Source organism: Pinus tabuliformis, chromosome 3_1 (genome assembly GCF_031772625.1).
Source record: "Pinus tabuliformis cultivar Carrire ecotype Pingquan chromosome 3_1, CPIR1, whole genome shotgun sequence".
In the NCBI taxonomy this organism is placed as follows: domain Eukaryota; kingdom Viridiplantae; phylum Streptophyta; class Pinopsida; order Pinales; family Pinaceae; genus Pinus; species Pinus tabuliformis.
The window spans coordinates 683,317,292-683,330,434 of NC_142301.1; the positions used below are offsets into that span (position 1 = coordinate 683,317,292).

Sequence of the window (13,143 nt, forward strand, 5' to 3'; positions counted from 1 at the left end):
GGAGCTTATCTAGCCCCATCGTATCCGTTCAATTAATCATACATGAATCCTCGACTTTTCATAGCAATTATTAACAAATTTTACAAAATTTCCAAGAAATGAATCTGTGAACTTATTAAGGAATCATTCAGATACCATATTCTAGAATTTTCCTTTTCCTGGAGCTTATCCAGCCCCATCGTATTCGTTCACTTAGTCATACCATGAATCCTTGACCTTTGCTGCACCACTGCTTTTTCTATCGCTAACGTCGACAACTAAGTTTTGACCAAATCAATTCATGCTCACCATAAACACGATTGATCTTTTCAGGGGTCTATATAAAGAGGCTCAGAATGGTAACGCATTATAAATCAATCTGGTATTGCGTTCGATAACAATATCAATCAATCCAGAGCGGTTGCTGCGTGTAGTAATGGCCTCCATGGAGATACGCAAACTTCTGGCTATTGTTCTTTTGCTGCATAATCTGCTTCCTATCGCTATGGGTATGGAAGCGCTTTTGGAATCCAGAATTGCTTAAACTTGTTTTGTTTATGAAAATTATTAGGCATAACATAACATTCTTCTATTTGTGTGCATCTGTGTGCAGGAGCGAACGGCCATATCTTGAGGGAATACATAGGCGCCTTCAGCAACGGCGTGAAATTTTCAGATGTGCCAATCAATCCGAGGGTGGAGGTCCACTTCATTCTCTCATTCGCCATCGATTATACGACCGGATCCGCTTCCCCTTCTCCCACAAACGGAAAGTTCAACATCTTCTGGGACACCGGCAGCCTGACTCCCAAGGCCGTGCAGGCCATAAAGGCCCAACACAAGAACGTGAAGGTCGCGCTGAGCTTAGGCGGGGATAGCGTGGGCAACGGTCACCCTGTCCAGTTCAAGCCATCGTCGGTGTCTTCGTGGGTTAACAACGCTGTCACGTCGCTGTCGAAGATAATCAAAGAATACCATCTCGATGGCATCGACATCGACTACGAGCATTTTCAGGCCGACGATAACACGTTTGTAAATTGCATCGGGCAGTTGATCACGCGGTTAAAGCGGAGCAAAGTCATCTCCTTCGCGTCCATCGCCCCCTTCGAAGACAGGGGCGCTGTGCAGTCCCATTACACAGCCTTATGGGGCAAATACGGGCACGTGATTGACTACGTTAACTTCCAGTTCTACGCGTACGATGCCAGCACCACGGTTTCTCAGTTCATCCAGCACTACAATACTCAGGCATCTCTGTACAAGGGAGGGAGAATACTGGTTAGTTTTAGTACAGAGAAAGGCGCTGGAGGTCTCTTGCCCGATCATGGGTTCTTTCGGGCATGCAAGATGCTGAAGCAGAAGGGGGAATTGGAGGGCATCTTTGTGTGGTGTGCAGACAAGTCAAAGTCTAATGGCTTCAAATATGAAAAGCAAGCAGAAGCTCTTTTGGCGTGACTGGATTGATTTGATAGCCGCTACTTATCATAGCGAATCATCACTCACTCAGACGATGCCCTATAATAACTAAAGGAATAAATATTTGGGTTCCAATTGCATTGTAACCGCCAGCCTTGGAATTTCAAATTTACTTCGCCTATTTAGTATTTACTGAAAATTTGGTCAGTTGTTTTTTCTCCCTTTCCATTTATTGTAAGTTAGTGAACGGTATGGATAAGTCAGCGAAAGTTAATGAACATTATATAAAAGAAAATAACAGCTTATTGCGTAAGTTAAGTCAGCGAAAGTTAATGAACATCGTGCAAACGAAAATAACAGTAATTTTATGATAGGAAAAATATTTTAATATTTTAGATTTTTACGATTTATATTATAGAGTGATAATAAGATAATTTTTTGGATTAATTATATCATGGAATTTAGGTTAACATTAATTTATTTTTAAAACAAAAATTAAAAATCAATATTTTCAATTATTTAAATAGCAGAGATACGTCCTGGCCAGAAATTAATCATTGTAAATGGAAAAAAAAATCATTATTGAAATCGCAATAACAATTTGTTTTAATATAAGTTAACAGTTGGTTTTGATATAAGTTTTTATGAGTTTATCTTTTAAAATGAAGAAAAATATTCGTAATAAGTAAAAAACCAATCACGATTATAGAATATTCCTAATAAGTAAAAAAGCCAATCGCCACAATTATATAGAATAAACTCTGAAAAGAATTTTGTAAATCTTTAGATTTGAGATAGTGACCATTGGCCTCCTCTACCAGTAAACCTGCAATTTAACCAATAATCGATTTATGGCTAATAGCTTAAATGCTCGATATGTCAAACAAATAACACAAGTAAATCATTTGATTACATAGGTACTGCAAGTTATCAAATAACACAAGTAAATATATGTTTACATAGGTGCTTCTCACTACTTAGCGGCATATATACAACCATGAGAGAGTGAAACTGGTAGTTTCATAACACAATTTCAGAAGAGGAAAGACATATATGAAATGATATACAAAGGGGAAAACATAGTGTCCATTGCTCCGATTGGAATCAACCAAACTGTTTCATTAATCTTTGAAGATGGAGTCCAAATCACCAGTCCATTACTTTTAACAATTGTATATGCCCGAGCACCTTATGAACAAGCAAATTGAACCAAAGTGGAACCACTCTCTCTACAAACAGAGCTCAGAACTTGCCAAAGTAGAATTCGGGGCTCTAGAATGCAGAAATTGGGAACCTCATTTAAGTGTTTTTTCCTTCTCTTTATAAGGAGAGAGGAAGATTTGAATGACAATTACAAAATATCTCAGCCGAGCTCCGGTTGTCTCATCGACTAGCTGTCTGAGCTTGCGATGGCTCTGTTGTCCAAAATTATTACAACAGATTTGATTACTTCTTTAAAATGCAACAAAGTACAAAATAACAAAACATGGGAAATCTAAATAATGATTGTAGAAAAATATCTCCATCCCAATTCCTGTGATCGCCTCTGATTAGGCCACGCCTTTTCCATGATGTTCCTCCTTTGTTAGTCGGCAGGTTCACCTCTCATCTTCGCCTTAACTTCTTGAATTCCCCACTTTTTGGAGAAAGGAGCAACTAACTCTCGGTTTCTTGTCACAGTGCAGAAACAGAGATCGACCTCATAGTCTTTCATTCCATTGTTGCGTGGAGCTCCATGTTGAGAAACTGATTATCAAGTGACCTGCACACTGCTTCCTGAGTCTTATACCTCCATTTATCTGACTGAAGATGTGCGTCAGAGCACAGAGATGGCTTGTATCACCTTAAGGCAGACCCAACACTCTTTCCTGCGGATCGTGGTCCTTGCTGCCTTGACCCAACGATCTTTGACAATGACTGTTACACTTGAGACCAACTCCTATGTTCCTGCATTCAATCTTGCAGCTACCGATTCATACATTCTTTAAATCCATATACTTCCTTATTGGAGCAATTCCATATCGATTCCATGTTTCCATCACCGATATGGTTGACGCTATGATATTGCAATCATCGGTATCTTTGGACCTCTGATATGCAACTTCTGATATATCCAACCTCCAGTATTCCTCCCTAAGGCTTCAATCCTTGAACTTCAGTAGACCATATATTTTGATCCAAGAGTCCATTTTTGGACTTCCAAATATCGTTGGAAAGCTTGTTCAGAGCACTTTCTAATGGAGAGGGTTTGATTTAGCCTTTGATTCCTTCTGTTGCTCGGAAAATGATTGAAAAATTCTCTTCTCATTTACTCTTTGGAGAGCCAGAAACACATTTTGTAGTAAGTGACAACATTGGCTCCAATTGGGGACAATGCCTTGCTGGCAAGGTGTGAGAACCTGCAAACTAGTAGCCTTCACCATTGGGAATGGAGTAAAAAATATATCGAACCTATAAAACCAAAAAATCTCCATGGAACTTTATTTGTTGGGAGTCCTTTCCTCATAAAACTAAAATGAAAAATTACAAACTGTAAGAATTGGAAATTAAGTACTCACATAGTGAGCTTATTTATATACAACTCCTGCTTAGGCATAAGGCTCAATTCACCCAAGTGAGACCAACCTTCGAATGATACTAGCCCAACATCTGAGTACTAGACCTTATGTCATTGTTCTCTTGGAAGTCAACAACTAAAATAGGCATGCCTCACTGCCCCCAAATTGATATTTGATGCTCAACTCTTTTAATCTCATCCATGATCCTTCTAGTTGGGATTGGAATTGATATATATTGTTGCAGGCCAAAGAAATATGTTTACAATAAGATTAAAACAATGGAGTCGCCAAGGTGAGAGATCTTCAACCCACACTTCCCTTGCTCACCCGACAGAGGGAATGTAAAAATTGTCGTATCCACAGAAAAAATAATTTTTATCATTCCCCAACAACGGTGCCAGAAAGATGTTATAGGATTTTCTATCGCCTATCACACAATTGCTTTCAGAAGATATAGAAGCCTCTTAGAGACAATCTCTGGGTCGATAGGAGACCAGTGCTTAGGGCATCCGAGATGAGTGCTTTTGAAGATTATCTAAAGGCTTTCTGATGCACTCCATATGTCACATAATTGGTTCAATAGCCCTTCACCAAGGTAAATTAAAGCAAGCACATAGATTGAAATAAACACTAGTAGATATGACTAATCTCAAAGAGAAATGTGTTGGTTTTGGTGGCCGACACACAAAAATACACAGTTTAACATTGTTATTGTCGTATAGATGAATAGGAGGAAGGAAAAGGAGGGAAATCAATGCATCGGACTGGAAATAACAAAAATCATAAGCAACAATCTCTAGCAGAAATATGCAAGGGAGAGGAGGTGAAAATGCAGAAAAAGTGGAGCACGAATTAAGGTCTCAACCTCTATGCCTCATGAATACATTTGTCACCAATTAGCGTAAGTAAATCTGTGCTTACATACAAGAATTGTAGGTTATCAAATAACACAAGTAAATCTGTGGTTACACAGGCACTGCAGACTATCAAATAAAACAAGTAAATGTGTTCACACAGGTACTTCTCACTACTTAGAAGCATACATAAACCCATGAGAGAGTGAAACCGGCAACTTCATAACATATTTTTAGAAGAGGAAGGACATACATGAAATGATAAACAAAGGGCAAAACATAATGTGCATTTCTCAGATTGGAATCGACCAAATTGTTTCATTAATCTTTGAATATGGAGTCAAAATCACCAGTCCATTACATTTAACAATTGTATGTGCCTAAGCACCTTATGAACAAGCAAATTGAACCAAAGTGGAAACACTCTCTCTACAAACAGAGCTCAAAACTTGAAAAAGCAAAATTCGGGCCTTTAGAATGCAGAAATTGGGAACCTTGTTTAAGTGTTTCTTCCGTCTATTTATAAGGAGAGGGGAATCTTTGAACAATATTTACAAAATATCTCAGCCGAGCTCCAGCTGTCTGATTGACTAGTTGTCTCGTCATGCGATGGCTCTGCTGCCCAAAATGATTACAACAGATTTGATTGCTTCTTTAAAATGTAACAAAGTACAAAATAACAAAACATGGGAAAACTGAATAAAGACCATATCAAAATATATCCATGCCAATTCTTGTGATCGCCTCTGATCATGCCACACCTTGTCCATTATGAGTCCATCATATATGTGGCTTATGAATTGTTGCATATATCTGGGGAGGTTGCTAGTTCTCTATCAAAATTTAACATTGAAAAATAAATTATATGCTATGAAAAAGGTTAATTGTTTTCTATGACTAATGTTAAATATAGAGATATAATTGAATGCTTAACCTCTCATCATCCTTGATGTCATTTATTCCACTAATCAATGACATGTATGCCAAAATTTCGATAATTTTAAGAAAATTATGAATGGATATTTACAAATCCATGAAATAAATTTGATGGTAAGTTATCCATCATTATTCCAAAGTTCATATAAAACCTATTAGGTATATATAACAGTTAATGTGAGTTTACTCTTCATATCCGGTTATAGTGAATTAATGTGAGTTTACTCTTCATATCAGGTTATAGTTTCTAATTGCAAAATAAAACAAGTTTAGTTTATATATACATATCTATATCTATATCTATATCTATATATATATATAATAGTATGAAAATATAGTAAATTATTTAATTAGTCATAACTTAATTATGGAACTCTATAGGTGTTTTTAAGTTGTCTCAAGGGAAACTTGATATTTTTAACCACCAACATAATTCATTAAAACAAGTCTAACTATAACATAATTGCAATACAAAAAATTGTCACTAAGCATTCCACCCATTTAAGAGTAAGAATAAGTAACAAGGGCGGGTCTTTTGGGAGCAAAGAGGTTAGATTAACATTGCAAATGGATTTCCAGATGTTCAAGCCTTGCATCCAGTCTTTCCAAGTTAAAGCATTGATTCCTCTGAACTAGTTTAATGTCTTCCACAGAAGAAAAGATATGGTATATCCCATGTTTGTCTTTTAAGACCCTATCAAGCAAAGTCCTCATCCTCTAATGTAAAGTTATGGACTTGAGGAACAATTCCCTTCTTTCCTTGGCGTAGCCAGGGTCAGGAACCCCGTGAGAAACCTCTTCCAAAATATCTGAATCTCAAAACACTTGGGGGTCCAAAGCAGTCGCGGACTCTTGGTTTCCAATCTTATTGCAGATCTAGAGAGACAACAAAATATAAATTGTCACTAGTTTTGTTAGAAATGGATTTTCCAATGCCTCATTTCCTTATGAGCTAAGTATGGTGAGTTGTAAGCTCAATAGGGACTTGCATCTGTCCAGTTGTCGTAGTTATCCTTAACTGACACTAAACCTCCTTCATTGCTATATAATGGAGGTATTCTATGTACTTTTACATGATATTGTGATTAATAAAATACTCTTTCATTATATCAGAGTGGGTGATTCTTGCCCTGTTGAATTCATTTTTGGAGTTTCCTAATTTTTTTCGTGCCCTGAATGGGGTCTCTGTGATCAGGTGTACATAGATAAGGTCAGATCTGAGTTTGATACCCATGGCTTCTTCATAGTGAGGGTTCCAAGATTCATATTGGCACCGAATTTTATTTTATTTTTTGTAGTGATCACTAATATTTGATCGTTGTATTGAGATCATAGTATCAATGGGAATTCGTCCACTATAATCATATTTGTGAAGTCTCACTCTAGTAAATCATAGAGGGGATCAAAACCTTTCATCATTGATGCTCAAATTCAATCAGGACCAAATCCGGAGTTAGATTACTCGGATTCGACTTTTTTAGTGGGTTGATCTTTACTCTTTTGGCAGTTGAGCATCTGCACGTGCAACAGATACTTCGACGACATGCTAATATTTTTGTTACAGTTGAAGTCTCATGTACAACTCTCTCATCTGGGGAGAAGGGTGCACATCTGCCTGAATCTCTAGAATCCATATGAGATAACTAAATGGTATAATATCTGAAGCTCATGTTTTGAGAGAGAAGAGCTTTGGGTTATATCGTTGATCTAGTTTGAAAATGTCAGCTCAATATTCCATCATGAATTGGTCTAATAGTGGATCGTGGTTTTGATCTCGAGCTCACCCTCTACAGATATGTTGACTCTAGCTTTTTTGCTACAATCTAAATTTTCCCTTCATTGCCTCCAGGCCGATCAACAATTAGGCATAAAGGAAACATATTTGAATTGCAAGCCAAGACAAGTGGATATGCATACTTGTATTCGTGGGAACAAAGGCCTGCATTTGTTTGTTATGAAGCAATGACTATTATAACAAATTCTCATAAGTGTCATGCAAACAAACACGAAAGAGGCATATGCGTGGGGATTATCGTTGGGGTGTTAATTTGCCTATGTTATTGGGGAGATTACAATTGGGTTTTATTTTCCTCTCACCTCTCTTAAGCCCAATAAAAGCACATTTTTTATTATTAGTTGTTTGTACTACGGGTCCTTTTTCCATAAAGGATTTTTAAAAGAAGGATTATTTTTTTCTGGGCACAAATTATTTAAAACAAGGATATTAAATCTTAAAATTTCCATGCATTGTTTTATATGAAAATGATGCCGAATGGAGAATAGCCATATATCCATTTGGTTGATGTATTTGGTATCTTGATGGATGCTAGTTATGAAATCCTTTCTTGTTTGCCAGTGGTACAAATGTTGTTGAATTGATATGATTTGTAGCATGCTTTGAATTGTAAATTAGTTGTTGTTGTCATCATCAACTTTTTTTTATAGTAATTTTTGTGGCTAGTGAAAACACATTTGCCAACTTTTGTTATCAAGATGGGTAAAATATTTTAGGATATTCATGAGAAGAAGGCACCAGATGAACTTCATGAAGAGGATATTCAATTGCAGTCAGTCTTAGCCCTTTTTCAAGGAGAGAATGCAACTCTTAAAAATAGGTTGCAAACTTCATTCGCTCAAAAAATCAAGAAGGTTGACCATCTAGATTCAACCATGGGAAAATATTTCCAAATTCTTGCAGATGAACTTCAAGAAAAGATTGACCTCCTTGATGAACTGGAGGAGGAAGTTGAGACTTTTTCTGACTCAAGAATAGAAAATTTAAGGAAGCAACTAGAAGAGAAAAAAGTTTAGCATGTTATGAATATTAATTGTTTAAAAGAAAAATGTTGGAACAATATCATTTTTTCAAACAAGATTATGATGCCTTATCTCAGCAACTAATTGAGAAGGAGGAGGTCATTCAAAAGTTTCAATATTCTAAGCAGGAACTTGAATTGGAAGTTAGTCTTCTTCAAAAATTTGAGATGGAGATAGTTGACGTTAAGGTGCCAAGCTCTCATTCTTCCACACTTGATGATGAATACCAGAAGCCTTGTAACACCCTCTTCCCACATCTACCCAAGCAACCAGCCAGTCGACGTAAACATGTGATGAGAGGCCACTATGATATGTCTTGACCTCCTAAGTCACATTAAGGAAGTGGAACCAACAGAAACACACCATACAGACATCCAACATCATCAACAGAACCCTTAGAGGACAAGTCATCCACTCAAACAGCTTGTCTCTAGGCCCCACTGCTATTTTAAGTCTCTTGGGCCATAGTCAGTCTCACGCTATTGGAAAGGGAGCGACCAACAACCTAAAGTCTCTTTCACATGTTTGACCACCAACGACTTTGGATGAGAATTGCTAGTGTTGTGCCATCAACCTTAGGATTTAAGTCACTTTTTCAGGCTCAGAGCCCAGGTCACTACCCAGAATTGATCCATCTCTTCAAATTAGTAAGATAAGATGGAAATTACAGTACTAATGAAAATACTCGTTCAAGACCTTGTCCAGACCCCTACTAGCCATGACAGGCATTTCATCCAACATGTTGCAAATGTGTAATCTACAGGTGTAGTTCAAAGTTCTGAGTATAGGGGTCTCATACTTAGCTGAGAATCACTAAGAACCATTGATGCCTCAATGCATCAACTACCATTCCATCCATTATGTCATAGATACATTGATCATTCAATTATAAGTAAAAAGAGCCACACATGGCTGCTGTCATAAAACACATACATAACCGGCATAATAGCAACAAAAAATACTCATGAAAGTATAGTAATATAGACCACATATAATTCATCAAAATGCTCATAGAAATACAACGAGAAATAACCATTCATTAATTATGTAAAATACAAACCCGGGATGGGACTTCCACGTTACACCCGACCGTAGAATGGCTATGCCAAAACTCTCTTCAGCCATTCACCCCTGAACCATATTCCAAGCATGAATGTGGGATATCATCGAACACATCAATTAAACCTCATCTAGGGATTCCAAAATCCATCCACCTCAACCCATCAAATAGTGATTCCACCTCATGGTTGAAAATCACAAAACCATCATCAAATTGGTCTCCATCCAAACCTTCCAGGGCTTTCAGAGCATTTGTTCCAACAATGGCTTCTAGGACTAGTAAGTCAACCCATAGCTATCCTTGAGCTTCCTGAGAATTTGTCTAACCAAGGCTTACAAAATTAGTAACTCAACCCACCAAGGCTTCTAGGACTAGCAACTGAACCCAATTTGTTACAAGGATTCCAGAGCGTTTTCCCAACTAGGGCCGTTAGGAACTAATAACTCAACCCAAGCTAAGGAAACATGAGAACCAACCAAAAGAAAACAATGAAAATAAACCCACAATCACCATGGCTATCCAAGAAATGGCAAGGCTAGGAAATCCATTATCAACCTAAGCAAATCCTTCCTTCCAATGATAGATTAGAGCCAAGAAACTACATGCATGTTCCATGCATGCCAAAACTAGTGAAGGAAACATACATGCAACTCGATGCTTGCAAGCAAATCTGATGTAGCTGCTGATCCTTGTGCATCCTTTCACTTTCCTGTTTTTCCTTTGCCTTCTTGCTCCAAGAATCCAAGTACGCCACACCCTCCAAGAGTGCTCCAAGAAAATTCTAAGTGTCCAAGAGTATGAGAGAGAGAATAATGAGAGAGAGCTCCAACACAAAACTGACAAAAGGTTACCAATTGATCCTCAAAAGCCTTTTTATGGATGAGGCCTAGATTTTCCTCATTTTGCATTATTTCCTTCATTTTCCTGCTCACATGCAACATGTGACCTTTCACCTCTTTTTCTCCTAAATTTACATTATTTTCATAAATAATTGTACCAAAAGTGTCTTTTTGCATTTTAATGCCCTAGCCATTGCCTCTGCCATTTTTCTTAAGGATAAACAACCAAATGAACACCCCCTTAGGATATTTTTCCTAACATTCAGCTTGGAGTAATTGTCCCATTGACCGTGGTTATTTTTTTAAGCTTTTATTACATGGAATTTCCACCAGGGCTGTTATAGAACCCTCACCCTTGGGGGACACCATCCTCAATGTTCAATCACTCATATACCTCAACAACCTGTTGAAAGAAGACATAATTCTCACAGAGCTTTATAACACAACTCGATGCAGTATTTATAATGAAATATTTTCTTGAGAGAAAAACATCATGACAACATGACAACATACTGCATAGTGGAGCTTTATAACACAACTCATTACGGTATTTACAATGATCATCTTGCCGAGCGCCAACTCATATAACATCATAACATTGTGATAACATAAACACATGATATCATAATAACATGACACCCATATCGCATAGTGGAGCTTTATAACATAGCACGTTACAGTATTTACATTCATACGAAGGTGTACATATAGCGACATCATAAAAAAATATAGATACCAAAACATATGCCAAATCATATACCAAAACATATATGAAAACATATACTAAACACCATGTCTAAGCATATATCAAACCATCATGAACCATATATCAACCACCATAAAGCAAGTACCAAACCATCATAAAACAAATACCAAACCACCATATCAAACTGCTTTGCCTCAACTGGAAAACAAGGATATATAGCCCACATCTGATCCTCCATCGCCCATGTAGCTTCATTGGGCCCAAAGTGCTTCCGTTGCACTTTAAATTTCTCTATTGCCTGGTTTCGGAGCATGAACACCTTTTTCTGCAATATACACTGAGGCTCCGGCTGGAATTTTCCATATGGTTCCATCTGCAATAAAAACAGTCAATTACACGATTAACACCTTTAATATGCTTCTTAAGCAATGATACATGGAAAACATCATGGACTTTCACTTTTGAAGGACGTGCAATTCGATATGCTACTGGCCCAATCCTCTCAATGATGCAGAAGGGCCCACAAAACTGTGGTGCTAGCTTGGCACATGAGCCAATCCACAGGAGCTCTTCTTCAGTTTGATGCGCAAGTACAGTTGTTCCCCAACCTGGAACTCCTTGAACAACTTGTTCCTATATGCATAACTTTTTTGCCTATCCTGTGTTGTCTTTAGATTCTTCTTGATTACTTGCATTTCCTCTTCCATGTCTGCCAACATATCTTGTCCAAACAATACCTTGCTAACCAGATCAATCCAACTGATAGGAGTGTTACAACTCCACCCATGCAGTGCCTCAAAAGGACTCATCCTCGATGACTCTTGATAACTGTTGTTGTATGCAAAATCTACGAAGGGGAGATACTCTTCCCACTTTCATTGTTGATGCATCACATACATCCTCAACATGTCCTCGAATATCCTGTTGACCCTCTCTGTCTGTCCATATGTCCGCGGATGATAAGTTGTGCTGAAGGCAAACTCTGTGCCCAAACTTGCAAATAAATCCTTCCTAAACTTGGAAGTGAACTTCGCATCCCTATCTGACACAATATTCTTCAAAACACTGTGTTGTCTAACCACATCTCTGATGAATACTTGTGCCACATCACTAGCTGAGAACGTAGACTTCACTGGAAGGAAGGCAACCTTTGGAAACTTCTCCACAATGACCATGATGGATTCATGCTGCTTCACTGTCTTTGGAAAACCTGCGATGAAGTCCATGGAAATGACCTTCCATTTCAATTTCGTAATCGTGATCGGCTGTAGCAGTCCACCTGGATTCTTACACTTTGCTTTTACTTGCTGATAATCAAAACATCCAACCACAGACTCTGCTACATCCCTCTTCAATTTTGGCCAATAGTAAGATCTCTTCACTGTTGTCAATGTCTTTTGGTAACGTGGGGTGACGTGAATATGGTTTCGCATGAAACTCCCTTAAGATCACTTTCTTGAGATCACTATCATCCGACACATATATACTGTCTCGGAACCTAACCAATCCATCTATTGTAAGACAATATTCCAAGCCTTGTGCACCTGCACACCTGAACCTGTACCATTACCTGTACATGTACCATCACATGTACCTATACCTATACCATCACCTGTACCTGTACTCTGTTACAACCTATGCACAATCTCTATATATCTGACGTCCAGTTGTCCTGACTGCGAGATCATGTCCTGTAAATCTGTCCATAAGAGCTCATAGCGACTAAGTGATTCACCTGTACTCGCCTGCTAAGAGCATCTGCCACTCTGATCTCCTTGCCTTTGATGTATCTGATCTCAAAGTCGAACTCGATGATCGTAGCCAACCACTGAGCTTACCTACCATTCAGATTTAGTTAGTCAAATAGATACCTCAACCCATTATGATCACTCATCAATGTGAAACTCTTGCCTAGAAGATAGTGTCTCCATATCTTCAGTTCATGTATAATTGTTGCCAACTCAAGATCATGTGTGGG

The 13,143-nt window shown here is 38.0% G+C and overlaps 1 protein-coding gene across 1 annotated transcript; it reads left to right on the forward strand.

Moving 5' to 3' along the window:
* Positions 1-337: 337 nt before the first annotated feature.
* On the forward strand, positions 338-1,708 carry LOC149188957 (chitinase 2-like). Its single transcript, XM_089413130.1, has 2 exons — positions 338-488; positions 593-1,708. Exons 1-2 carry the CDS (start codon positions 416-418, stop codon positions 1,432-1,434), a joined length of 915 nt encoding a protein of 304 aa, XP_089269256.1. The 5' UTR covers positions 338-415; the 3' UTR covers positions 1,435-1,708.
* Positions 1,709-13,143: the final 11,435 nt, after the last annotated feature.